The sequence below is a fragment of the Gavia stellata genome, chromosome 15 (assembly GCF_030936135.1).
Source record: "Gavia stellata isolate bGavSte3 chromosome 15, bGavSte3.hap2, whole genome shotgun sequence".
Taxonomy (NCBI): Eukaryota; Metazoa; Chordata; class Aves; order Gaviiformes; family Gaviidae; genus Gavia; species Gavia stellata.
The window spans coordinates 6229693-6257125 of NC_082608.1; the positions used below are offsets into that span (position 1 = coordinate 6229693).

The following is a 27433-nucleotide window of genomic DNA, read 5'->3' on the forward strand; positions in this document are numbered from 1 at the left end:
GCAATGTGTGTTTCTTAAATTTATATAGATTGAACAACTAGTTGGTAATGTACTTAGTTACAGTTGTGCAAACAATAACTATTAGCAGAGCTGAACAGACCTAGAAAAAAATTGCGTTTGGTCGGTGTTTGCTAAGGATTCTGCAGAACTGTTGGATTTTAGAACAATCCTTCTCTTCAGGTGCAGAGGAAACAATTTCATAAACATGAGTGTTGTTTGAGCTTTGGAAAATCAATAATAAAGCTTTTATATCGTAGTTTAATGTTTCTTTCGTTTGGTATATGGATGTGTGTACACAGTGTTCCTTAAAAATTAAACTTAGCATCAGTCTGTGTTGTAGCTACATAATTAGGTTGCAGCTCTTTTTGGTTTGCCCTTGTATATTTTTTTCTCTCTTCATGGTAAAATCTGTTGCTGTCAATTGATATCTGTGAATGCAAAGAATTCTTGTCTTTCCAAACAGCAAGGATCTTTTCTTAAAAGGAGAGCTCTTTACACCATTCGGTTCATGTTTATTTAAAAGCTTAAAATCATTAGACCAAATCTCACTTTTTGTCCAACAGAAAATTGATTTTTCTAACAAAAATGGTGTGGGCCTGAAAGAGAATATTCAGAAATATGCAAACAAGCAGAGATAGAAATCTGTTTGAGCAGCTGAACAAAGCAATCAAATTTTCCCCATTGAAAGTTTATTTAGCTTCACTGTGAACATTTTTGAACAAAATTACAAACTGCTGTTAGTGAAATACTTCTTTTTATAGGGAAAAGGGTATTCTTTTTAAGCAGAACTATTTTTAATGCTCTCCATTTTTCTGCCAGGTCTTATATTTACAAAATAAAGCACATTGTAAATATTGAACAATACACAGATACATTTCCTAACAGTTTATAGTACACTGCATATTCTGGGTGGGTTCCAAGCAGTGATTAGTATAAATGATATGCCAATCAAAATTATTTTTGCAACTATAACCTGTTATAATGCAGTCTCTTATCTGAAGCGTCAACTTGATATAAGCCAGATCTCTTTTCTTAGGCTTTAACTCTTACATGTATAATTTCCCTTGTCCTGAACTAATCCTGCTTCTGTCCCGTAAGCTTCTCGGTAGTGCACGACAGCAAAGCGTAATTGATCTACCGGTTACATAAATCTTAATCATCACTGCTTCCATTAGGTCATGTGCATTTTGTTCCTTAGTCAGGAGTGAATTGTGTACAGAATGTCTGACATACTTCAATGAGTAAATAAGATCTGTAAATGTCCAGCATGGCCCTTCCAAGCCAGTTTTCTAATAATTCAGCTTCTGTGTAAAAGCTGACTTTTCCAAAAGAGTCCCCTGTAGCCAGCAAGATGATTACTGAAAATTTGACCATTTCTCGTGGTAAATAAATGTGAGCTTTCACAACGTGCCAGGTTTGTCATTACAGCTAGCTTAAGGAGTTCCTTCCTCCACTCTTCATTCCTAGCCCTAGATGAAAAAGAAACTTGAATTGCATTTACCTCCCCAAATCCTAGCAAGGTTGGTGTTTCATTTTTGCAGTGGGACCTCAAAAACACTTGTATCAGCATAAGCAAAGGGATACTGAATTACAGAGCGAATAACTAAATAAGCAAGTGGGTGGAGGCTTGAAGCATGATGCCCATGAGATCTTCTCCGGAACCTGAGGTCACTTAATAACGTGGCTGCAGGTGGCAGCGCTGACATCGTGACTTGGAGTCACTGGAATGTCCTTTAGTTTGGTTCCCACTGCTGCTGATAGCTGAAATTGAATCCTGCATAGAACCATTTTATGGAAGCTGGAGATGCTGTAAATCTCCTTCGTTGTTGTCGATGATCATTCGAAATGTTGATGGCTCTGTTTAGATGACCCGAGAACTTCTGGTGTGAGGGGAGTGTGTGAAATTGCCATTTTTAGTTTCTACTAATAAAAAAATCCATTAATGAGGTTGAAGCGCTGTGATATTCACAAGCTGAACACCATTCTGTATCTCTGAAGGAGACAGAGGTTACTGAGCCAGCAGCATGGATTGTGCTTCCAAGGGGATGAAGAGGCTGGAAAGGGGCCTGACTTCCCCCAAATTTACATTTACGGCACAAAACGGAGGAGTGAATTTGCATTTGAGAATGGTGCAGGGTTTATAGAGACGTGCCATATTTACAGAGATTGGGTATTCTTTGAATTTAGTGTTCTGTTTGTGAAGCACTTAGTATATACATATCCCTAAGGAATGTAATCAATACGTGCACCCTCGCTCACTCCTTATCCCCCTTTCACACATGCATGGTTAAGTATTACAACGTGGCAGAAACTTTTTTCTTATCGCAGAGGATGATATAGTTATATGTTGACATGAAAATTGATAGCCCTTTTATTATTTTTTTTATAGTAGCTAGTTTAGCTACAGATGATATTCCAGTTCCTGGAATATAGCACACCACCACCACCTGAATCAAATGGTACAGCCTGATTTATGTTGGCAAATAACCCTTCATCGTTTCTCTCCCCGGTGAGTGCCACTGCAGATTTCTGGTTTTCCTTGATGACCCTTACACCAATTATTGTTTGCATTTTGATTTATGTGAGATGTGGGCGTTTTGGGTTTTGGTGTATATACATAGAAGCGGAGGTGTTTCTTATGTACAAACCGCTGGTTGTACAGTTGGATGACGGTGAGAGTATAGTGCTGGAAGAGATTCTGGTGTCACTCGTAATCTGTCGTTGTTGGTTTCAGCGGTGGTAAGGAAGGTGCTGTACAGACATGTGTGAAGGATCATCGTGGCCTGTTACCCCAAGTTTCCCGTGGACGTGGACAACTGTTCCATGCTGTTGGGAAGGCAAAAACATAAGATTGTGTGGAAGACAAAGGACAAAGGCCTTTTTCTCTAGAACTATTAGTGGTCTGGAAATATGAGATTAACTTAAATTTCATATTCACTGTTACAAGCTGTCCATTTTTTCAAAACATGAAAAAATGACATTTATATGAAAGTGTATGTAAATGCATATGCTTTGAATTGTTTCTAGATGCTCTCAAAATCATGTTTTACAAGGTATCACAAACTTCTGAATCTTTTTTCTTTTAATTTTGAATACCTCTCCTTTGTTATGTGTTATGTCTTTCCTCAAAGTTTATTTTCGTCCCTTTTCTCTTACCAGTTTTCAGTCTATTTTTTCCTTATCTATCCGATAAGCTATTTTTTATTATCCTGCTCTGATAGTCATTGTCGTCTTATACCTTTCTATAGGCCTTTCTTCAACCCTTTCTCCGCCTCCTAGTACCTAGCACTTGTACATCATTTTATAGCACTTCTATATCATTTTATTCCTCTCAAAACCAGACTATGTATATAGTATTTGATAACTCAGTTCTCCCATTAAAATACATATATATATTTTAAGTTGTTCATAACCACTTTTGAAAATACTGCTGAGCAACCTTGTTTTGATTAGCAAAGGAAATCTCTTTCACTGGAGAACTGTTGTAATAATTCCAGGGCAGATCAGGCAAGCAATTACCAGCAAAACTATTATCTTGAGGATGGTTTTGTTTCAGTTAGGGATTTTTTAAGTTTAAAAATCACTGGACAATAAAATATTATCAGAAACTATTCTGGATGCTTGTACAAATGAAGAGGAAGTCATGATTTATAATAACATTTAGTTTTTACTGTGGCAAATTAGTTATTTCCCCACCCTTGGTTGGTATTTTCCTCTTTTGGTGGCAAGAGAGCTGCCAGAGCATCACATGCTATTCCTCTGTTCCTGCCTTCTTCGGTGCATTCCCACTAACAGTGTGCAGTGTCTCCCAATTCAGGTAAAAAAAATGACTGAGAAATTTTATGGTAGAGCAAAATCTCCCCAGTTTTGCAGACAGTGAAGCAACCAACCTTGTGGATTTCCTGTGATTTGTTCTTACTGTGAACTTCTAAAGCAATTTTCATGTTTCATGCTCCCTTGCATGGTTTTGCATCCTTTCCCTTGCTCAACAGAACTGGACGTGGGATTAGTAGTTCTCAACTCCTATGCAACTTTGATATCACAGAAACATAGTCTGTCAGTGTCATAAAACGTCACTAAAGTTATTATGTGATCCAAAATATAATATAGTAATGAGACAGCTTTAGCCCTGGGTATTTGGGGAAAAAGCCCCAAATACAGAGGATTTTCTGAAGGTGCACTGAGTCCAGGTCTCACTTCTTCTATGCAAAGATTTCTGATCTTTGGGAAATTTTCTATTTTAAAAGTGGGATGGAATGATAAGGTTCAAGATACAAAATAAACATGACCGAACTCCCAGTAGTTATCAGCTGGTGTAACAGGCATCTCTCTGCCAGAAGCACACAGTTACAGGACAAAGTATTATTTGGTTCCATCAGAATGGTTTCTGTTTCAAAAACAGTCTCAGAGACTCCCCAAGAAATGTTTCCGTAGAGCTCAGATCACCATCATGCCATCAGCTGATAAGGAAAACTTAAGAGTCCTACATGGACATAAGCTGGTGACTTTTCTCATTTGAGCTCCAATTATTAACCTGGCTTGTAATTAATTCCTAGGAGTATCTTGCATAGTTTCTCAACATTCAGACAAAGAAGGTTCATGAAGAGATTACAGCTAATTCATGCATCTAGTTTGAATTCATACTAAAGCTAAATCTGATTATTTTACATTCAACTAAGTAGCATTCAACTTCCTGAACATCTTTGGTGTGAATAGCGTAAGACGCTGAATTGTCTCAGTCTACTAAATTAGGAGGATATTTTCAGAGCGTGTGTTGTGACCTGTGAAACAGCTCGGCAGCAGCAATGTTACTAGGATCTGGTGTCTCTTATACTTCAATAAAAGAAACCCAAGAATTTGCATGTATCAAAGCTCAGGTTTGCTTACATCAAGACGTGAAGTGTAGGACTTGACTGGTCAAGAGAGCTTTTATTACCATTTTTAGGCATCTATTTTAAAACATTGGGTTTTTTCTGTGGCATCTGAAAATTACGAGGAGAGATTACATTACTGAGATGCCTGGTGTACTTTTTAATATGCACTTAATTCTAGCGCTAATTAGTCGTTAGTATTTTGAACCGTCAGTGGTGAAGATCACCTGAGGATTCGAGAGGCCATGGCTTCCATGTGGTGCTAGACATTTCCAGCCCTGCATTTGTGAGGCTATTGGTCAGGTTGCATTTGAAGTAAGATTATAAACAGAGCAACCTGATTTTTCTTAAGCAGCATTAATTTGCTTAATGTAAGTTTTCAGTATTTTAACGTTAGGGGTTTCATGTGTGGTTTTTTGGGGTTTTTTTGTTTTGTTTTTTTAATTACTGGGAGTGATGGTTTTGTTTGAAGCTTTAGTCATTTCACTCGTCATAAATGGAATTTGCCGTGTACCCTTTGTGTGTCCTCAACTCTCAGCAGAACCTCAGGGGCTGCAATCAATATCAGAAGTAATTTCTGTGCCCACTTACCAGAAGAAATACACTGACCCAATTAAGTGAAGAAAATGCTAGACTGTAGCAATGGATGAAAATGCAATTAAAGTAGGTTACTCACCTACAAAATAAAGTTTCTGCTGCCCAAAACGTTGCCTTTAGGTTGGTATGAAACAGTGGGAAGCTAAAGGTAGCTAAATCAAGCCTGATTAGTCTCAGTGGCATAAATTAGGAATACAAGCTAGCATGAGGGATTATTCCACTCTTAAATTTAATTCTTCTCTACTGTTATTGCAGAGCATTGCATCCAATTCAATCTTGCATGTTTAAATAAAGTTAGTTGTTGCTGAAGACTCTCCAGAGGCCTCCCTGCTGTGGGATTTGTAATCCAGCCCCAACTCAAAATAGCGGAGAAACTCTTCGGGTTTAAGGTTGATGTAAGATAGAGAAAGAGGAGGAAGCGATGTGTTATGTGCCCGTTTCCGACATGCATCTACAATCTGTACCATTGACACACATATTTTTTCCAAATTGGAAAACCTCTTCGTCTGAGGAAAGTTCCCGAACCTTGTGCCTGTCAGGCAGTTTCTTGTAGAACCCCTTCTCCTACACGGTTAGCGCATGAAATCCTTGAGGCTCCCCTGTGCCTTCCTGGACTTGCCAGGAGTAGAAGGGCATTGCCTGTTGCGTGCTGCAGCTTAGAGCTTTGGTTGGGGGTAACCGTCGCTGACTGGGGCGCCGGAGCTGGTGTGTTCCTGGGTGGCTTTTCTCTCCTTCTCATTCGGGTATGCGTGCGAGAAGAGCAGAGTTATACCCTACAGACTGTCTTTGCAATAGACGGCTTGCTTTGTAGAGCCTTGCATATAATGAAGTAGAGTTAATACAGACTTTTAAAAAAGTGCTTTTTTTCTATTTGATTATGATTAGTATTTCTAAAGTGGAAAGTATTTAATTTCAGCAAAAATCGCAGGAACCCATCGTATCAACATGACTGAGAATTGAGATGTTTAAGATTTTATGCATGTACTGATTTTAGCCTGAAAGTGTCTTGACTAATCCTCCATTATGATTATTATAAAATGTCTACATCTGCTTCACCCTTTCTCTATCAATTTTATATTTAAAACTTGATATAATTTGCTAGTGTAGTAGAGCTGAATCATAGTCTAGAATGGAATTTACGATTTTCACTGGAGTGAGTGAAATTTGATATAAGATTCTAAGAAAAGCTACTTACAGCCCAATTGCAGTATAATCACATCACTTTAAATCCGTGTGAGAAAATGTTACCGTAATCTTGAATATAGTGATCTAAAACTATTTCTTGGGATTCTAAGAATAAAATGCTGTCATTATGTTAAGAAATGCTTAGATTCAATGCTTAGACAGTTTATATAAAATAAATATGAGGGGGTAGACATGATTAACACCTTGGTTGTATGAACTTAATGCCTCAAAGAGGAAGGTGAAACAGAAATGTTCATATGGTGAAAACAGTTCTGTATTTATGCGTGTTGTCCCCCCCCAAAAAAACCCCCAACCAACTATTAAAATAACCCTTACAGCAGTTAAAAATAAACTGTTGGGGGCAAAAGGGTACTCAAATAGAGGTGTAGAGTTGTCTTATACCCCTGCTGGGGGGTGTTAAAGAAGGGCCCTTAATACTGAGCTTGGTGTATGAGGGCAGGAGGGGCCATGGGGCTGCTCTCCCTCCGGACCTCGCTGGCTTCCAGGTCCCGTGTGTGCCGGAGGGCTCCTGTCCCTGAGCGGGGCACGAGCTAGCGGCCTCCAGTCACGGCAGCACGTGCTGGCATCGCTGCTCCTATCGCGCCCCGAGGGGCGTGGGAAGGTGGATTGGAGGGGCAGCCCCAGAATCAGTCCACAGCCTTGGTTCGGGTCTGTCTTGCAAGTTATTTTGCGGTGCCATTTGTCCGTGTTGAGGCCATTCCGAGAGACTGCTGATCTTCCATTTGGCGAATGTCATGGAGAGTGGAGATGTTTCCACCCTCGCACAGGGCCGTGGAAAGGGAGCGGTTGTGCTTTCCCCTTGCTTCCGTTCTTCAGAGCTCTTGTGGAAAAAAGGATAATTTAACTGCCATCTGTCCTCTGATATCATCAGAAATAAGATCTTATGTATAATGTGAGCTGTTTAGGTAAATGTAACTTGTAAAATACCTACATTGAATGGATGCTGTGAAACTGCATATTTGATAAGGCCTTTCTCACGTGGAATCTAAATTGCTACAAAGTTGTAGAAAAATATATATAAAAAAGAGACCTAGCCCTGTAAGTAAGTTCTTTTTTGCATTTTAGCAATATATTCCTTCCATGACATTTACATCTAATCTGGTTTATTCCAGCAACAAGTACGTGCTCGCACAAGTGATCACAAAAATAATTTCGTAGTTCATCACCACGAACAACTCTAGGTTAAAAAGCAAAGAAAGAAAACATGTTCTTTAATTATTCATATATTTTTTAAACAAATACTGAAACTACAGTGGCCTCTCCTTGGCTTTGTTACTGAACGTGTTTGTCTTGACATTTGGTCTCTCCCTGTATTTTAAGCTTCAGGCAACAACAGGGTGTGATGATAGTGAACGTTCTTCAAAACTCTTTGAAGTAACATCTGTAGATCTTGAGGAATCTTTTTTATGTGAAACTTAGTGGGTTGGTCTAAGTTTGATATTTGTATTAGCCTTCTACAGAGGAAAACTAGTCTTAGTATATGTAGGTGGATGCAGAGATACACCCAGAATCCGTGTTTGAGTCTACCTTTGAAGCCAAGGTGGGCAGAATGGAAAAATCCATTCTTGTCCACAAAGAGCCAGAATGGTAAATTTGAAACTCTTTGAACATGTGACAGCACAACATTTGGTATATTTGTCTTGGGGACAACTTTCAAGATTCAGATTAATTTTGTAACACCTTAATCCTGTATAAATATTAGGACCGGGGCTGCACTTTGGACCACCTTTTAATATTTATGCATTTAAATATAGCATAAGTATCATTAAAAATCTGGCATATATTAAATTGCCTTGACTGTCAGTCAACAGAATAATAATACTGTGCATATTCATACAAAGTTACTTCTTGCATATTAAAACTTTTATAGACTGTATCCTTCTTAAGAGATCTGAAAATGTCTAACATGAGACCATTAAATATTCCTTTCATTACTGTTCCTAAGACTCGCACAGTATCACACTTGGCAAAATATCATTCAGTTACTGCTTTTGGCCATGGAATTCACTGGAGGAGTTCATATTAAAGAGTTTGGCTGGAATTAGAGAGATTAAGTCAGTGCTTTTTATTGTTATTGTCAAAATTTTTATTTGCTGGCTGAAAGCTTTTAAAGTAACTTGAAATATTTTCATTCTAATTGCTTTCCTAAAACTTTTAAATCTGTACTATCTGCAAACAGTGTGCCTGATGGAGATTTGAGGGTATATGAATAAAATATAAATGTCTATTTTTCTTTAGGCTCTCCCTCGAGTATTTTATCCCACTGAGATTTTTTTTTTGGCGCTGGGCAAAAAAAAGAGAATGTGTGTGTATACATACATACATGCATAGACACAGGTATATAAACATATCTATAACAATTAGCGTGGCAGATGTTTAAAACTCAAACATTGGAATCTAAGTGGTCCCCTGAATTAAAGGCTTGTAAGATTTTAAATATCAAAAGACTGTCAAATGTATGATTGTACAGACGCTTATGTACAGATTCAATAATTAATGAACTACTAATGAGATTATTCATTTGCCTAAAATTCGGCATTGGGGATGCAACTGCAAAACCTAGCACTTAGATACATTTATTTTAACATTTTGTGCTCCTGTCTGTTGTTGGCTGGTTGCTCATCAGCGATGTATTCTTAAGCAAAATAAGCTTTCTGGTGTGAAATCCCCTGTAGGAACTCGTGTTGTTTTCAACGGGGCCTGCTTTTCCTCCCCATTATTGCAGGGTCCTGAGCTGGTGTGCGGGAGAACCCCGATGTGGAAGAAACGGAGAGAAATAACTGTCGTGTCGTAAGTTCTGGTGGCTGAAGTCACTAAGACTAACACTTCCCAGGTAGTTTTTCACATGTACACAAAGATCTTTCCTAGAGAATTTGTAGGCAGAACCTAGCAGGAGATGAACCCACTTCCAGAAGGTATCCGATGAAAATAAGAATAATCCTGTCATCTGTCTCAGAAAGCTGATTTCTATTGTGCTATCCCAAAATAATCACTCATCATAAATTCGCTGTAAGAATATGAATGGAAAGGCTCAAGTATAAACTTGGCATATATAATACATGTCAACTAGTGGTCCAGTACTTGATGAAAGTCTTCAAAAATCGTATCTTTTCCTGACAAAAGCATTATCTGTGGGCATGTATCCATACACTGCGCACCCACGCACACAGCGCTTTGGTCTTTAGTGTAACTGGGATACGTTATCTGCTTACTGACATGTCGGCAAAGGCTGCCCCAACCGGACCTGGGCCAACTCGCCACCTCCTTTAAACTCAGTGATCAGTCCTTAACCCCCAAGAGCTGCATGGTGGCTATGGTAAGTAGTACTTCTTGCAACTGCCAGCGCGGGCTGTTTCTTCCAAAATGTTGGTGTCCTGCCAGAGAAGTACAGGAATTTCTACAGGTAGCTATGTAGTGTCAAAGTTGAGGATACCATTTTGCATTCATTACGAGATAAAGTTACTTCTTTCTTTACAAGGTTTTAAAATTCGCATTTTAAACAATGCTTCATTCACTTACAACAACCTAAATCCCGAACAACTTTAGTGGTATTGCATCTGTGAACCAGCTACTAAAATCTGCCTCATTGTTTCTAGGAGCAAAAATAAAAGAGAATGCTTGTATTTTATGAAATAATATGAATACCACCTACTGCTTCTAAGTATTGTAACTGTCATGAAGGACTTGCTCTTCCAGAAAAGAACACTCTGCTCCTGCTATGAACACATCATACTTAAAAGTAAAGCCTCTACAGAGATTAGCTGGATATCCATCTAGAACAGAAATGATTGGAGAAGTGGAGAAGTCTCGTCTGTTATTTTTACGTTCACTGAGAAAATAAATTGTGTTTCCTGATGAGAAAAAAACAATATTTAATTTAATACATCTGGTGAAGACACTGCTCTTCATAGATGGTGATAGTTGATACTATTTAAAAAAAAAAAAAAAAAAACAAACAAAAAATCCCCTCTCCTAACCCTCCTCCCACTCTATCCACTTCTCTTGCCAGAATAATTTTAGTGTGTATTGTTTTGTTTGGAGTAATCAGGCTGAAGTAGCATTAGTCCAGCTTCTCATCTTTTAATTACAGACAGTTTATTGTCTATGCTGTCCCACTTTCTGCATGGTTCCCCACCAGCCAGCTAGATTTAGCAATCTCCATTAATTTAATTTGGCATTTCATTCAATCAGACAGGCTGTGAACATGATGAATTTTTTTTTTTTTTAAATAACACAATGCTCATTCTTAATTGATGTCCTTATCAGACATTGTATTTGCCAGAGCTGTAATTATTGGTCAGGCAGCAAAATCAAATCTGCCCAAATGCAGTGAAGATGTTCTCCGGTGAAATTATTAAGATACAGTACTTAGACCTGCAAAGTAATTTAGTTTTGGTCTGTAATTACATCTTTTGGGATCGTTATCTTTCTTTTCACTCGTAAGGATAGTGTAACCTCAGAGGAATTAATTTGCCAAATGTGAAGATAGAACTGAGATCCTTGCCATTATATATATTTGTGCGAGTAGATATTATTCTATATAAAAAATATGAGCATGCTTACACAATAAAAGAATGATTTTATTAACGGCTATGTTTTTAAAAATACGGTTTCTAATTTTATTGCAGAAATACTTGGAAGTGTGATCAGTTGAGGCTGCCATTTTCCATAAGCAATAAATTGGCATCAGAAATGATAGAATTTGGATGTGTGACTATCTAAAATACACATGCTGGAGGATATGTAGTGCTGTGGCAGAACTAGTTTAGAGCTAGTTCTGCAGGCAGTAGCTCAGCATCAAGCCAGTGAGAATTTTGTCTGGAGACACTATCCCGAGAAACTTTAAATGTGTATTTTGACTAAACATTAATTAATAGCTATGAAAGGACTGTTAGTGTCACGATAACTAAGTCTGAATATAAGGGTTGGGAAGAGCTTTCTTTAACAAAAAGAAAGGGGGGGGGGGCGTAGATTCTGTAATAACTCTTATTAATTTTTTTATTTATTCTCAGATATGTGAATGTAGCCTTTGAGTACAGAATTGCAATCATTCCTTTTAAGCAAAATGTAAGTCTCCGAATTAGTTATAGGAAGATGATAAAATGTGTTTCATTCCTGTTCTGGATATATTTTGTTTGAATTTTTCATTTTGGACATTTATTCACATTCCATGGTTTTGGTGGTATTCTGTGCTGGAACAATAACGTTCTCAATGGTTTCTTCTTCCTTGTGGTTGCACTATTAAATTAGGCAGCGATATTATAAAAATAATCATTTAGAAAATATAATGTATTTGCCTGATGAATCTAATTTTACTGTTGAACATAAAAATACTAATATTTTAAAAATTCATTTTTGTTCTATTGAGATGCTCAGATAAAAGTCTGGGCTCCTCTATGTCTGGTTTTAAGTTACTTATATATTTCTGTATTTGCACTTTTTAGAAAATGAATAGTGGGTGTGAGTTCTAATGTTTTTCAGATTAGAGTTGCACCACAATCCAGTTGATTGAAAGACAGAAATGTAGAAAGTTGTAATAAATACTAATGACTGAATGTTGTAAGTAAAATAATTTCTCCATTAAAATCAGTAGCAAAATTCCCATTGACTGTTACAGGTTCAAAATGTTATTCTGTGTGTCCACAACACCTTCAAAATTAGTTATTGGCTTTACTTTTAATGCTTTTTTTAATATTATGGTTTTGTGATGTAAACTTCTCTTTTGCATGATTTGTTTCTTGCTGTGGCTTTTGACTCGCCACAGTTGCAAAAGAAGAGTCCGGACAGTAGCCACTATTTAACCTTTTGAGATTTTTTGAAGATTTTTTTTTCAGTAGTAATTCAGACTCTGTGGACATTTAATGACTGATTTTTATCCCGAGCTGCCAAGGTTTTCTGTGACGTTCACCATATTGGACTTCTTTCTGAAAACAACTGTTCATTAGTCTCAGCTTTCATAACCAACCAATTTTTAAGCTCCGCTGAGTGTAAAGGGTAGCTTGAAAACCCAAGTAGCATTGTGCTGTGCTGATTCGAAGCGGCTAATCCCTTGATTTGCAAACAGGTATCCTAACCTCTGGCCTAGGAGGTCTGGTCTACGAAAATGTGCAGTTCATAGAAATGGGGCAGTGATACAGGTTTTTATATCCCCCGTCCTGGGCAGGAGTTGCTTTGGCCTTCATTAGGGCATGCGTTGGGGAAGGAATAGAAGGCATGAATTTTCCCTTAGCATTGCCAATACACACCCTTCCTAGAAAAGATGAATAAGGCTAGATGTTGGGCTTCAGGCTGGGTAGTCAAAGCTAAGAGAAGACTTCAACAAGCTATTTTAGAAGTAATTGATTTTCTTGACATTCTTTCTACAAGGTATTAGTCAGCAAACATCCAGCCTCTCTCATTACAGTCTTCGTGTTGGTTCTTACGGATGTCAGTAGGGCCAAGATTCAAGGGCCCTTGCAACAGAAGAGTAGACTGGACTGTCGTAGTTTTAATGCAGTGATTTGCATGAAGAATGAAAGCTGTGATTCACAACAAGTTCGGAAGAGGTTTTGTTTGTTTGCAATCCGTTTCATGAAATCAGTGTATGCGCGTGGTTTCCGTTGGTTTGCTGTGGCAGTAAGTCGTGGTACTCATGCTTGATATATTTATCAAAGCTTAAGATGGAGTTTGCTGAACTCCTGAGATCAAAGGAAACCAGTAGTAGTTTGTCGTGCAATGGTATGTGTTACCAGAGGAAGCTGAAAAGATTTTATTCTTTTGTAGTTAGAGAGCGAGGGTGCTCTGAGATCTTTAGATGCAGAAGTTTATGCAAAACCTTGCTAGTTGCTATGGCTAAGTAATTTGCGAAGCAACCCAACGCCAGCACGAAACAAAAAGATAGCTGGACTAGGTGCTGCATCTCAGTCTCTCTGTGTCCCAGGGAAGTCCAACAGGTAGGACGCACAGGAGGATACCTGGGCAGACCAAATCGCTGGATCTCGCCTTTGATTTGAATGCCTGCTATCAACTACAGGAATGCTCCGAGATGTTTATGAGGGTCTGAGCAAAGGATCCTTTAGAAAATAAATGGAGAAAAATGTTGACTGCAACAAGAGTCATTTCACAAAAAACATCTTTCCTAAATTATTTTACTAAAATAGACAAGAACCCCTTGTTCTATTTAGAATGATTTGTAACTGTTCCCAGCTGATCACAAAGTGTTTCTAAATTAAAAGCCATTAATTATAGCCTTATATAGATACAGAGATATGCAAGAAGTGCTTTGTAATTCCAGCTCTGCACTTCAGGTGAGAGCTTTTTAAATTACTTGGACCATTGGAGCCACCTGCTTGACTAAATGCTGAGGGCCCTGTGTTTCAGTACTCATCAGTGCATTGCAGTGTTAACATTGTTACTGATTTTTCTCATTTCTCCAGGGCAAATACTAATTAATGGATACAATTCACAGCTGATTAGCTGTAGTTTCTTCAGTAATTACATTCGCAGACTAACTGTTCAGAAGAGGATTTCTAACCCAGTTCTTATTTCACTCTAAGCTTAATTTGTTTTTTGAATTGTTTAGGTCCTTAAGATAATAACCATTTTATTTTCTTTTGTTGTTATAGGTACCATTAGATAATAAGGAAGTTGAATCTTAGAAATACTCACTGACAATTGTTGTGTGCCTTCAATGGATTTCCAATTCAGAGACAAAAATACATTTCAATAATACTAGTTATGATCCATACTCACGACGGCCTAAATACGTCAGGTTCTGACAGCAGTGCCTGAGTCACGCGCAATAGGGTCTTAAATACTGTAGCCCAAGAACAGAATGAATCTGAGGATAGGTACTTCTGACTTTTCGCTTTGACATTCCTCGTTACGTCATTTGCTTCCACAGTCTTAATAAAATGGAAAATCACGCTGTCACCTTCCCTTTTGTTTTTAGTGAAACAAAAAGGAAGAAAACCACTTGGCAATCAGAACAGCAGTTGCTGTGGTGTGAGGAGTACATGTAGATCAAAACAATGTAGCATTTTACTCCTGAAGGTAAAAATCAGCGACGTTTCCATTTTGAGGTGCTGGAGCTCCTAGGATGCTAAGCTCATTAAAATAGGATAGGGTTTGTTCCCACTTATTTATCCAGTGTTAGAGCTATACTTGCCTATTGTACCTTTGCACTTACGTATAATTTGAAAACCTGATTTCATTTTTTTTTTTATTACTGTAGAAAGAACAGTTGTATTGGAGCCATTTGAGTTTTTCATGTAAATCCTTCTTAGTTTGCCGCTGACATAAAAAAATCTATCCTGTCGATCTCACTGTTGAGCTGAAGTACTGTGTCTTTGTGCAACAAAGACACACACACATATCCTTCTGTGCCAAAAGAGTAACGTGAATGTGCAATTTTATTTTAATTTTTTAATCTCCAAAAATAGGTGACATCTGGGCTTTTAAAAAATGGATGACATTACTTGACTATCTGCATAGCTGGGGATAACAGAGTTTTAATAGCTACGAGGCAGCCTACATATTGTGTTAAGGCCTCTGTTGTTTAACATGTCTTCTAGGTTGAAAGATTCGGCATGTTAAGTACACAAATGGAATTTCGTACTTCAGAAGGAGGAATCTCATCTCATATTTCTTCTTCCCCATGATTGTCTTCTGATTTTGTTGATGTCCCGTTTTGTCAATCAGACAGTTCATAAGGCACACGAGGCTCCAGTTCTTTGTGTCCGTCTTCCTTTTTCCATTCTGTGATTCTCTATCACTATAGTTTCCTCTTCTTTTTTTTTTTTTCCTCCTTTTAACTTTTGTCTTCTTTTCAGAAATGGATTTTGGGGTTTTCAGAGAAAGAGCCTTTCTTGAAAGGGTCACTCTGGCCCCTCCACTGCTGGGGTGCTGCAGGAACTGGAGAGAGTCAGGGTCCGAAACACTTCCCCGCTAAAAACAGTCAGGCACCCACCAGGACTGCAGTAGCGAGTTGAGCTGGAGCAAAGTGGTTTTCCTTTCAGGACAGGTTCAGCTGCTCTGAAAGCACAACAGAGGTTCTTGCTTGGAAAGACCAGTCTGTGCGAGTGCATGGTTACCCATCCTCACGCACTTCTTGCAAAGCTTATGTGCTGGTGGTGGTGTTCACTGTTGTGGGTTGGGGGGGCAGGTCCACCAAGATCGGGCAAGGTAAAACAAAGCCTTCCTAAAAAAATTTGCTTTACAGAACTCGAAGATGGGAGCTAAGGGAAGAATGCTTAGTGTGGCTTTAGCAGCGGTGATGTGGCAGGGCACCGTAAGGACAGCACGGGGACTCTTCTCTCATTTGATACTCTTACTTCGCAGTGTGCACTGTGCCTGAGAATAGAAGTGTGAGAATGTGAAAGCCTGTGATGTAGTGTTTTGGTGGTAGCTGCATGCCATGCGTGGTATCTGTTCCGTGAAGCAAAGACTCCAGACGCCTGCCTGCTCCAGGAACACATGCAGAAATAGTTAACACACTACCTGCTTTTTTGGAAGTGCTGTTTAAGGGAATGAGGCGCACTAAGTGCCAGTTAACCAAATGCTCATAATCTCTTTCTTTTCTGTGCTCAGTCTGTAAAAGAAAAAGTACTTATCTTCTTCAACAAATGTTTGTACTTGAGAATTTGGAGGAAATGACTCTATGGCATCCGAGAGGATCCTTTCAGATCACTCGTGTGTGAGAGGAGTTGCACCTCAGTGGGAGCAAGCGGGCACTCGGCCCGCTCCACCCTGGGTGGATCTCAAGGTCTCAGTGTGATACACTTTCTCCGATTTGCAAAAACTTCTGGTGGTAATGTTCACTGGGGGCGTGGGAGCTCAGCTGGAATGAAGGATAGACAAAGGGGGATTGTCTGGCTTTTTAATTTTGTGGAAAGAATGGGGTTTTAAGAACAACGCTTTAGATTCTCATTCTTCCCCTTATTGACCTTCATCTCTTTAAAACCAGGTCTACTTGGAATAGTAATATGCCAGCTACTTCTAGCTGCAGCTATCCTCTGGATCAGGATCAGCTGCAGTAATATTACAATGCGCGTCAGGAAAGATATAATAGAGTCGAATGTCTTTTCCGGAGAATGGTCTCTTTCTAATGGACACTTAATTTCCAAAGTCACCTCTAGGGCTGTGGGTTGGCTTTGCCACATGGACAAAGGAAGTTGCAGAGATACACTTGGATATCTTCCATGTACAGACCTGGGGATGCAGAGTATGCAGTAATAATAATAATGTTGAATCCAATCTAGTTCTGACTTCAAAGAACATCTGCAAAATTACATCTTATCTGTTTGTTGTTTTGTTTTTGTTCATTTTTCTATGCTGGTGATGGGGTAAAGAGAAGTTTATCGTGGCATGCATTAAAATCCAAATATTTATTTTTCTTTCAGTTTGGAAACAATAACAACTACATGAACATGGCAGAGGCAAATAATGCATTTCTTGCTGCAAATGAGGTAGATGTTTTTCTTTTTTATCTATGCTCATATTCTGCTGTTTGCTGTGATAATTTAGCAGACTTTGAATGGATGAAGAGTGAAGTGCTGAATTTCTGTGTGTTTTATGGAGCACAAAATAAAGACTTTAATGAGAAAGAAAATAACCTGACAGCTCTCCATTACTAGTCAATTTAGCTGTCCATAAGGCTGTTACTTACATAGCATGTCAATAGAAACAAATCTGCTTTATGTATGAAAAAAATTATAAATAGAAGGAAACAAATAAAAAGCACAGTAGGTGTACACTTTGAAAGCACGCTTAGTAATAGTCATTACTAGCTAATGTGCTAATTTCTGTTACGGATACAAACATTTTAATTTGGGTTCTTAATACTCATATGAGTTAGAAAACCAAAACCACCTTTGTTGCCTGAAGTGTATGTGCTGCGGAAGGAAGCTTCTGAGCAGGCCCAGGAACAGCCGCGGGGCCGGGCTGCGGGAGGCTGGCTGGGGTGTGGAGGTGGTGTGTTTGATCACTGCCTTTGAGAATGGAGACAGGAGAAAGGTATGGCAACTACAGTCTCCATCTATTTGTGAGAGTGGTGCCACCTTACAGCCAGTTAATAGCCTATCAACATGCTAATACTGACCCCAGCTCCAGCCAGAAACACCTTTTGCTCGTTCCTAAAAACCAACAGCTCTTATTCCAAAGCGAAGGATGGAAAGTGCAAGACGCACTGTCTAGTAATGTGCATAGCGATAGGGAGAACAAGAACTAAGTATTTATAGAGGGTGTTTGCCATAAATGGTCTTCCCAACGTGAGGAAAGGTTAGAAAACTGGGCAGCCTTGATTTTACATGTTCTAAGTGGGGATTCAGTCACAGGTATTCTTGTGCACTTTTAAAAAAGCCATCTCGGAGAAAATAAGCAGAAAGGTGTAACAATAAATAGGAGGGTTAGAATTAAGAGTCGTATTTTATGACTCATTTATACAGTGGTCACCATCTTTTTTTACCCAGCAAGACTGCTTAGATAAGGGAATATTGTTTGGCACTAGCTCCAGTGTTATTTGTGATAATGAACACAAACCCCATCTGTAATGACAACATGATGTTTCTTTCTGTAGAATTTCTTTCCTACATTTGAATCAAACATTGATGAAAGCTCTGCTGCCAGCAGCTGTTCAGAGACAATTTAATTCCAGCTGTGATAATTCACCGTGTCAGACATTGGCTGTTATATGTTGATACAACAGTTCTCCAGATTTGCATTTTTATCAAAAGGAACAAATGTTTTGAACATTTCAGTACAGATGGCATTTAACCATGCACACAGGTTTTTTTTTAAAAATGTGTAAGATATAAATATTTGAAAAGTTAATAACTTTAAAAAATGTGATTGGTAAGATAAATCCCACAAATGTTATACCATCTTTTGGTCATAACAGCACCTTTCTGCAATCCCAAATTGCATACTATTCAGGCTCTTTTTACAGACTGAATAGCCCAGTGATTTGGATTTAAGACTACTTCACTAAGGGGCTTGCTTTCTTCTTAGATTACATATATTTTATCCTCAATCTTAGGTCCGTTATATGCTTTTAAAAGAAGATATATACATATTTGGACAAGTTATATTGTGAGAATTAAATTCACATTTTAAAAATGTTAAGGTATTCAGCAATCTACTCTCCCTTTTGTAGTGAGCTATAAGTATTAAGATGAATGCTACTTTTCTAAGTAAAATATTGTATTATTATCTAGCTGTGTAACAGATTTATACAGCTGTCCTGGAGTTATTCTATTAGATGGGGGGAGAAAGTTCCGGTTCTTATAATTACTACTATCTCATAAATATGTCGAGTAAAGAGAGGTTCAAACGTACTATAATAATACTGATTTCACTGAACCCTTTTGCTTGAACAAGGAATAAAAATACGATTGGGTGTTAGTGTTCGCATTAAAGCGTGAACCTATCTTTGCAATTACTGCCTTACAATGTATTTAATTGTAGTGTTTTTACATTAACATGAACGTCGCTTTCTCCCTACGACTTTGGGCCTGAGCACTGCTGAGCCGGGAGCCTGTTTTATTCCTGTAAATAATGCCTTAAGAGTGTAATCCTAGAGCACATTCAGGCTTAGAAGCCACACATTTGCTTTATGTTTCCTGTCTCTATGTCATGATTACTACAACCCATTTTAAAGCACCTTAAATATTTATTGAAATAATATTTCAAGTGTTAATTACAGTGCTAATGAAAACAGCCAAATGCCACATATCAAGAATGAGTGTTTATCCGTATTGTTAATGTGATATGTTAGATTTCATTAAGCAGTAATGGGGTAGCAAATGAGTCACAAATTACAGTTGCATCTGTTACTAGACCACATTAGTGCCAAAATAACTGCAAATGCAGCCATAGGGTTATGTTCATTAGCCAACCACTTCTCCTGGCCAATCCATCCTTTGTGTTTGTGAACTACGGGGTCCACAGGAAGAAAAATTCACACCTTTTGTAATACAGCAGCAGGGAAGACAAACGTCTCCCTAATCCAGAGCCCAGCTTTCCCATCCAGAATTAAGGCACAGTCTTGCCGTTCGAGCAAGATGGGTAGAGTCTCAGCAGACTCTGACGGTACTGCAGCAATCTGGGACCTCGTCACTTCTGGTGTGAGACCAGTAACGACAGCTGACAGGTTCTATATGCAAGCAAAGGTTTTTCTTGTGTTTCAGTTTCCATCTTCTCTCAAGCGGTTATTAATTTATATCATCATTAACAGTTTGAAGGATGACAATTTGCAGCAGTTAATGAGATCTTTCACTGAACATATAATTTTTAAATTAACTGGCATTAAGTCACTCTTTCAAACAATGTAAATAATACATAAAACAATCCCCCCCCAACTCAAATCCCCACCTAATGCAAACAAACAAATCCCAGAGCAGCCTTGCATGTCCAAGAACAAGACAAGAGTGCCTATTTTAGGATTGCCAACTGCCCAATTTGATCAAGACAGTCCTGATTTGGGTACATTTAAAATGGCCTAATTTCAAGCACTGAATTTCTTTTATTAAGTAGCAGTGGACCTGAAATAATACATGAAAGTTCACTTAACTCGCAAGAAATTTGAATAAGCATAGCTCATTTGTTTCCCAAAGAAAAGTCAGCAATGTTGAAGCCAGATACAGACTCTACTTGAATAAAGATTATCTCTGCCAGACACACGCACACGTACAAACACGCACAAACCCTGAAGATAACTGGCAGGAAATGTTTTGCTCAAGGCATCTTAACAGGTGTTTAGTTCTAACAAACCCACTGCTCAAACAAAGCTGGCTTGCTTCAGAAAGCCCTGGAAGCTGCTGTAATCGCCCTCGCTCTTCTATACGTGTCTCTCCTCCAAATTACAACCCTTGTTTAAAAGGGTACATTGTACTTTTGGGATGGAAAAGAAAAAAAGACCAGAATTCTAATATTTCGCGTTTATTAGTGGATAAAAAGGAAACAAAAGATGTGAAATGGTCAGTGCTGAATTAACGCTCTGCGTGTGCTACAGAATTGTCAGTATTTTATGAAGCATGAGAGTAATGTAAGCTGTTTGTGCTATTTTACTAACATATCAATAAAGTGGCAATTTGTTATACAGCCAAATCCAATGTAGCTGATATTCAGACTAACAACAAAGACAGATGTTGCTAATTAAGTACGCATTAAAAAACTGTTAATACTGATACTCCATTAAAGCCATATGATAATGAGACTTAAATCTTTAATCAGAATGATCCACAAAGCCCTTCAGTATACGAAACTTAAACATTTTGTTGCGTATAGAGTTTGCATTTGAGAACAAAACACGATTTGGACCGCAGGTCCGGGGGTGGTTGCTGAGAGCAGTGCGCCCTAACGTGGTTTGCCTTCTCCTGTCCTTTTCTAGCAGACGTTCCATACGCCGAGCCTTGGGGACGAGGAGTTCGAGATCCCACCCATTACGCCCCCGCCCGAGTCAGACCCTGCCCTGGGGATGGCAGATATACTGCTGCCCTTCCAGGGCCTCGGTGACCAGCTGCCTGCACAAGGAAATGAATTTACACCTCAGTTTCCCCCCCAGAGCTTGGACCTTCCCTCTATTACCATATCCCGAAATCTCGTGGAGCAGGACGGCGTCATCCACAGCAATGGATTGCATATGGTAGGTCCGGTTCTTTGTGCGTTTCTGTTGCCTAATATTGTCTGTCAAAGCATAGTAATGTAGATTTGTGTCATCTATCAGTTTTCATTGACCTCTCAGAAGATCTGTATGATTTCTTGGTATCGTAGCCTGACCAAGCATTTGCCAATGTTCTGTATCACGTGCCGGCGTATTCTGTATGAATGATGACACGTGTTGTCAGTGTTACACAGCAAACAATGGTATGCTATTATTCAGTTCCCTAAGGCAGTTGGCAACTGGTTAAGGGTTTAATATTGGTGGATTCAGGAAGATAAACATGGTTGTTAATGTACAGTGCAATGCTTTACTGTGTGTGAACAGATCTCTTGTGGAGAAGCAGTCAGGCTTTATAAATACAGAATTTTAATTCTGGGAATGGACTTGGAAGCCCATATCCATTGGCATCATGTGCGTCCCAAGTGCTCCTAAAGTTCAGAAATGTGTTATACAGTTGACACTGGCATCAAGAGTTGAAAGACCGTTGCGTTGGCCAGGGTGAACTACAGCATTTAGAAGGAATTGCTTGTCTGTATTTCAAGTAGAGATCCCACATCTGACAGCCATTGGGATATTTTGAAAGTGCAGTGTTGAGAGTAGCTCAGAAAGGGAGTCAGACACAGTATGCCAGCAGTGAAAAAACCCACGTATTTCCCTATATTCTGTATATTCCATGGGCTAAATCTTTATAAATGGAATTTTTTTAATTTTTTTTTTTAACTCATAATAGAAGTGATAGGGATAAATTACTTTGACCATACTCAGAAATACAGGGCCATAAAAAGACTTTGTTCTGTCCAGTGCTCCTGTTGACCATAGAGGCTGGGGCAGGTTGGGCCTGTTCTCCTGTTCCTGGGCTGTTTCCAAGCCCTCCGGAATGAGGAGGGATGATCCGGGTGTGGGGCAAGGCTGAGTGATGGGGACTGTCAGGCTAATTCCAGGGATCATTCCTGTTAATTAGAACAATCAAAACCAAAGCTGTATGGAGTCTTCTCCAGAATGTACACACACCGTACGGCTGTGATCTCAGTGGGGGAGTACATGGGGCAGTTCCCACTTTCTTGTTGTATTTCTCTTTCAGCTCTGGGGGGATCTCCCTGCTGGGGTTTCTCTAAGCTTTGTGCAGTAACATTCATACTTGCAGTGATGAGACACAGCCGTGAGTCAGTTTAAAAAGCTAAGCATGATAAACTCAGTGGTTACAATTAGAATTCGTTTCTGTATTGCATATTGAAGGTGGAGTAAATGTTTAGCTTGAGCAGATATTTTACATCAACTATATTTTTTCTGATGAGCTGTTTTATATAGGACCGTTTGCTAAACTTGGTGTAGTGAAAATAGAGATTTACTGCTGGACTGTAATAAAGGTCATTGTGTTGTCATGTTATGATTTCATGTAAATCTTTTTTTCTTTTTTATTAATCTGGCAAGTGAAAATTAATTAAAGATTTACAAATCAATATGCAGCAAATGTTTCTCTGGAATTCTGCAGGCTGCTGGCTTCATTGCAAATTTTAATATTTCCTTGGAGGTCACGAAGAGCAGCTAGCACTAATACAGAATTAAGCACAAACTGCTCACTACTTAGGAGGTACAGAATTCAGTAATTCCATAGATACAAAGCAGGGACTGCCAAAAAGAGGCTTTGAAGGATATGATACTACTTTCCAGATGCCATTTTGCATGGGATTTTGTATGCACTGGACATGTTGGGTGACTACTAAAGAAAGATCAGATTAATAAAACCTGTGAGTCAGGAATGTTATACCTGAAAACTGAAGTAATGGAGTGTGTGTACACTGAATACAATGAAACTTGCTCAGAAATATGTAATAAATATCATGGGCTGGATCAGTGTTGTGTTACATGTATGAGTATCCCCTCAATGTTTTCAAGTGGTTTGTAACCTGACCCAGTTTTGCCTTTTAATTTTGCATCCTTTCACTGCATGTGACTCTGCCGTGAGTAAATGCTGTCACCTTAACAGTTCCGACCAGACGAGGCCTCCTGGTTAGATACCTCTTCTCTCGCCTCTTCTTGCACTGGATGAGACGCTTTAGATCTTCTCCTTTTTTTTTTCTAGACTGTGCAGTGTAGAAATTAATGGCATAGTTTACATTGACTTGAGTGGTAAGGATTTGTTCCCGTATAGGTTAAAGAGAAGATCTAGAGAAGTTCATGCCTTCTTATCCCCATAGTCCAGTGGTATTTTCTGGGGCGATTGCCAGTTCAAAGCTGTGGGTTGAGAACTTCTGCGTAGTTTTGCTTGCGGGGAATTGACGAGGAATTGCGTGATTCGATGCGGAGGAGCCACCTAGGGAGGTTCCTGTGTCAGACACTTTCCCACAACTGCTTGGTTTCTTTTGTACTGTGAGAAGGAGTGGCCCCTGCCACTGTATTTTAGTCAGTAGTCTTTTTCTCTTCTGCTCGTAAATGCGGGGTCGCTTCAGGAACTTTAAAAACATTAACAGAGGGTCCTTGCATAGGTTTCCCCTGAACTCACATAGCTCTCTTTAGTACTCAAATTTTCCAGCAGTTAATCTGTATTTCAAAAATAGAAAATGAAAACATTATATCATATTTTATGTGAAAAATGTGCACTTTATTGCACTGGTAAATATTTATTAATAATATTAGAATTCATCTTTAAATTAGACATTTCATGAATTACCTTGCCTTGGAGCTATAAAAACTTTATTGCAGCAATAAAAAAAATGTAAAGGAGGCATTTTGACTATGAAATTTCATTTCATGGTCAATTGAATTTACTATATCTGAAGGAACTAAAGATGGGGTTGTAAAATAATTATGATGTTCGTATACACTTACAGAACAATGTTCTTATCCAGCGATACTAGGATAGTCTTACTTAAAGGCTGTATTAATAGTGTATTGCTAATCACTAAAGCTTCTTTAGCTGAATACAAACTTAAATTATTTTAATATGAACTGCATTGAGTTTATTGGTTATCTTGTGAAGCATTAGAGAGCTTTACTGTAAGCAATATTTAATTTAGATAAATGTAGTCCTACCCTGTTGAAAAGTCCGGTAGAAGAATTTCACCTTGAAGAAATGTCATGAGATTTTAAATCACAAATGTTGAAAAAATAAAATGGGCTTGGACAGAATTATGATTAATACTGTGTGTCTTTGGCGTTTTTCTATGTACTACCTGACATGTTCACCTATAAACTTGAATGCAGAATCGCCAGAGGCATGGTTAAAAATAGGTTATGTCAAGGTTTTCCTATGTCTCCCTTAGGATATGGAGTTGGCTAGCTACCTCGTAATACTTCTGCAAGTATCTCGACTATTTCCCACAGGAGGACCAAAAGAAAAGATCATTCTCTTCTTAACATATTCTTTGTGTGTTGTTATAGTGAAAAAATCATTCCCGGTGCAAGAAACATATTTATTCTCAGCATAGATGTGGCCTAGCAATTATTAAAAGATTGTATTGATGGGTGAACAATTGTTCATAATATTAAGATATACATACTATGGAAAGAGCGACAATTTGTCACAGTGCTGATTAACTTCCTTATTATTGGCAACAAACAAAACATATTTTTTAACTAAGAAATGCTTTCTTAACAGCATTTTTCTGCATTTAAAAACAGACAACAGCAACAAAAAGAGGAGATAAAATGGAGGCAGTTTGATTAATTTTAATATTTTAATAATATACAACTAAAATCCTGATATTCAAAAATGAGTCCCTGGAAATGGAATGCTGATGTACATTTGACTTCAAAGAACACATGGATTTACATGATGCAAATATTATCCCTATAAATACTTGAATATAAATAAGTGGAAATCAGCAGCAATATCCTCATTAAAAATCAGTCCCCAATATTTTATATTAATGCTTTCTTTTCTTTTGAGCTGCCCATGGAAAATTATTTTAATCTGCAAACTGTGGCAATTCTGTAAAACTACAACTTGTGCTCCTGAGGGTTCCTTTTTTTAACACCTCTCTATAATCTGCCCAGCCTGCTGAGTAGCATTGACATCAGTAGTACATCAATTTCAGAAAGTGGATTATTTTTACTAGACAGCTATTGTGACATATTGGGTCAGTCATAAATGAAAGATATTCATGCAAGCATGCAATACTTGTAATGAAGTCTCACTCTGACCTTCTGTATGATTGATTCTGTAATTTAGTTTTCTCAGGCAGTGCCTGAAATGAAATGAAATCATGTTGAACAAGTTTTGAATACCCACAGTGCACCAGGAGAAGAAAAATCTGCAGCCCCAGAGGCTTGAGAGAGAGCAGCTGAACGATTTATCTCCATGCTATTATAGCCTTTGCCAGCATTCAACATTTCTTTTTTTTTTTTTTTTTTTTCTTATTTGGCTTAAGTACTTAATTCTGCAGGTAGCTGTAAATGGGAAAATAAAATGCTGTTCAGATTTAAAATGACAGGACAGGAGTATGTGCAGGGGACTGATAAAATATCTTGAATAGAACTGACCTTTCATGTAGCTGAAAGTTACTGGGGGATTCATCCTCATAATTACCATATAGATTATTTTTATTTCTTTCCTGCAATGAAACATTTCAGAGAGCAGTAGTGCTGATTGAATGAAAATTGAACTTGTTAACATTCTTTTCAGCTTAGCCTGTTGTACATAACAGAAGGTTAGCTTTGATGAATTTCAAAATTCTCTTTCTGATATCTAAGAAACAGACAGTAAAATAATTGTCTCTTTTCAGTCTGATTTTTTCTTTTATTCAAAAAAGTACAGATGTTACAAAAACAGACTGATAATTTTACGTATATTGCTCCCTATATTACTTATGCTGCTAGAGAAAATGTGTTTCCTATTTGATGAAGATTTGAGCCGGTTTATATTTTATAATTGTTGCGGTGCTGTCAGTGCATTCAGGATTCTGCACAGATAAGGCTAATTCATAGTGGAATATGCTCATCTTTAATTACGTTACTACTTAGGAGTGGCACTGTGCTCAAATCAAAGGCAGGATGGTGACTATTGCTTTTATTTCAAGAGGAGACTTTTTAAATAAACAGCTCAATGATGTGGCTTTAAAGAGCTGAGTTGCAAATTTGAGCTTATTAAAGGAACAGAAATATTATTAATGTTTCAGAACAGTAGTGCCTTTTACTTAAAGGTTTAAATCTTTTTTAGGAATTTAAATTCCCAATTACTAATTAACTTCGAATGCATAGATTAACAGACGATTCCAAGAATAAAAGCTAAAAAAGTTGCTTTAAAATTGCAAAAGACAGTTATCTCACTGCTCACCTGACTGTGTGCCCCTAATTTCTATGTTTAATTTTCCTTCGCAAAGAAACTTATTTATAAATCTCTCTTTTAATACCCAGTCTGTAATCTCCTATCTAGAGAGAATGGAGTACGTTTTCAATTAATACAATGTTATAACAACATAGTTTAATGTGTTGCACATGAAACAGTTATTTCATGGGTCATTACTGTGTTTAACGCCTGGAACAGTCTATAAAAACAAGCCCTTGTTATTGTTATGAACATGTTTATTGTCGTCTTTAATACAAAACTTCAACTAATTCCGGAAGGTTATAATTATTCATTTAGAGGAGTAGCAGCTATTCTTACTAGAAAGAGAGATTATCTTCAGAGTTCTCTTATTTCTATTTTTTCTTTTTTGCCGCAGTGGATTACCGAACTGAAGTTTTAAAGCACGAGAGTTAGTCTGGTTTTATTGGGCTTTCCAGCGGAAATGGTAGCTCTTACTGCCGCGGGTTTTAATAATCTGTGCTCCCAAGAAAAATTAATCTCACAATTAAGTAATACCAAATTAAGTGGTGCTCTGGTGGCTCAGATCAGTGACGTTTGGCCACGTACAGAGCCTTTCCGATGGTGGCGGACGCTCGGTGACAGTAGACCTTTAGGACTCCCGCAGCGGCGGTGCCCGCTGTCAGCTCAGCGCTGTGGCTGCCCGCCTTCTGCCCCCGGCTCGCGGCTGGCCGCTGCGCCCAGCAACTTTCAAGTCTTTACAGAGTCATTTTTTTTGATTGGTGTCTAGGTAGAAATTTTATTTTACGTCTAAGGACATAGTTGTGCATTTCTGAGGTGCCTTTTGGAGAGTGTGTGCGCACAGCTCGCGGGGCC

At 38.3% G+C, this 27433-nt stretch overlaps 1 protein-coding gene across 2 annotated transcripts in view; it reads left to right on the forward strand.

Annotated features, from left to right (window-relative positions):
• The window catches only part of TOX3 (TOX high mobility group box family member 3), a 77260-nt gene that overhangs the window by 34265 nt on the left and 15562 nt on the right, over positions 1–27433 (forward strand). The window contains exons 2-3 of one of the 2 annotated variants that reach the window (XM_059824822.1): positions 17054–17119; positions 21040–21294. In XM_059824822.1, coding sequence (XP_059680805.1) covers positions 17054–17119; positions 21040–21294 — 321 coding nt within the window. The remainder of the gene's footprint in view (positions 1–17053; positions 17120–21039; positions 21295–27433) is intronic. The other variant, XM_059824824.1, reaches the window with a different exon arrangement.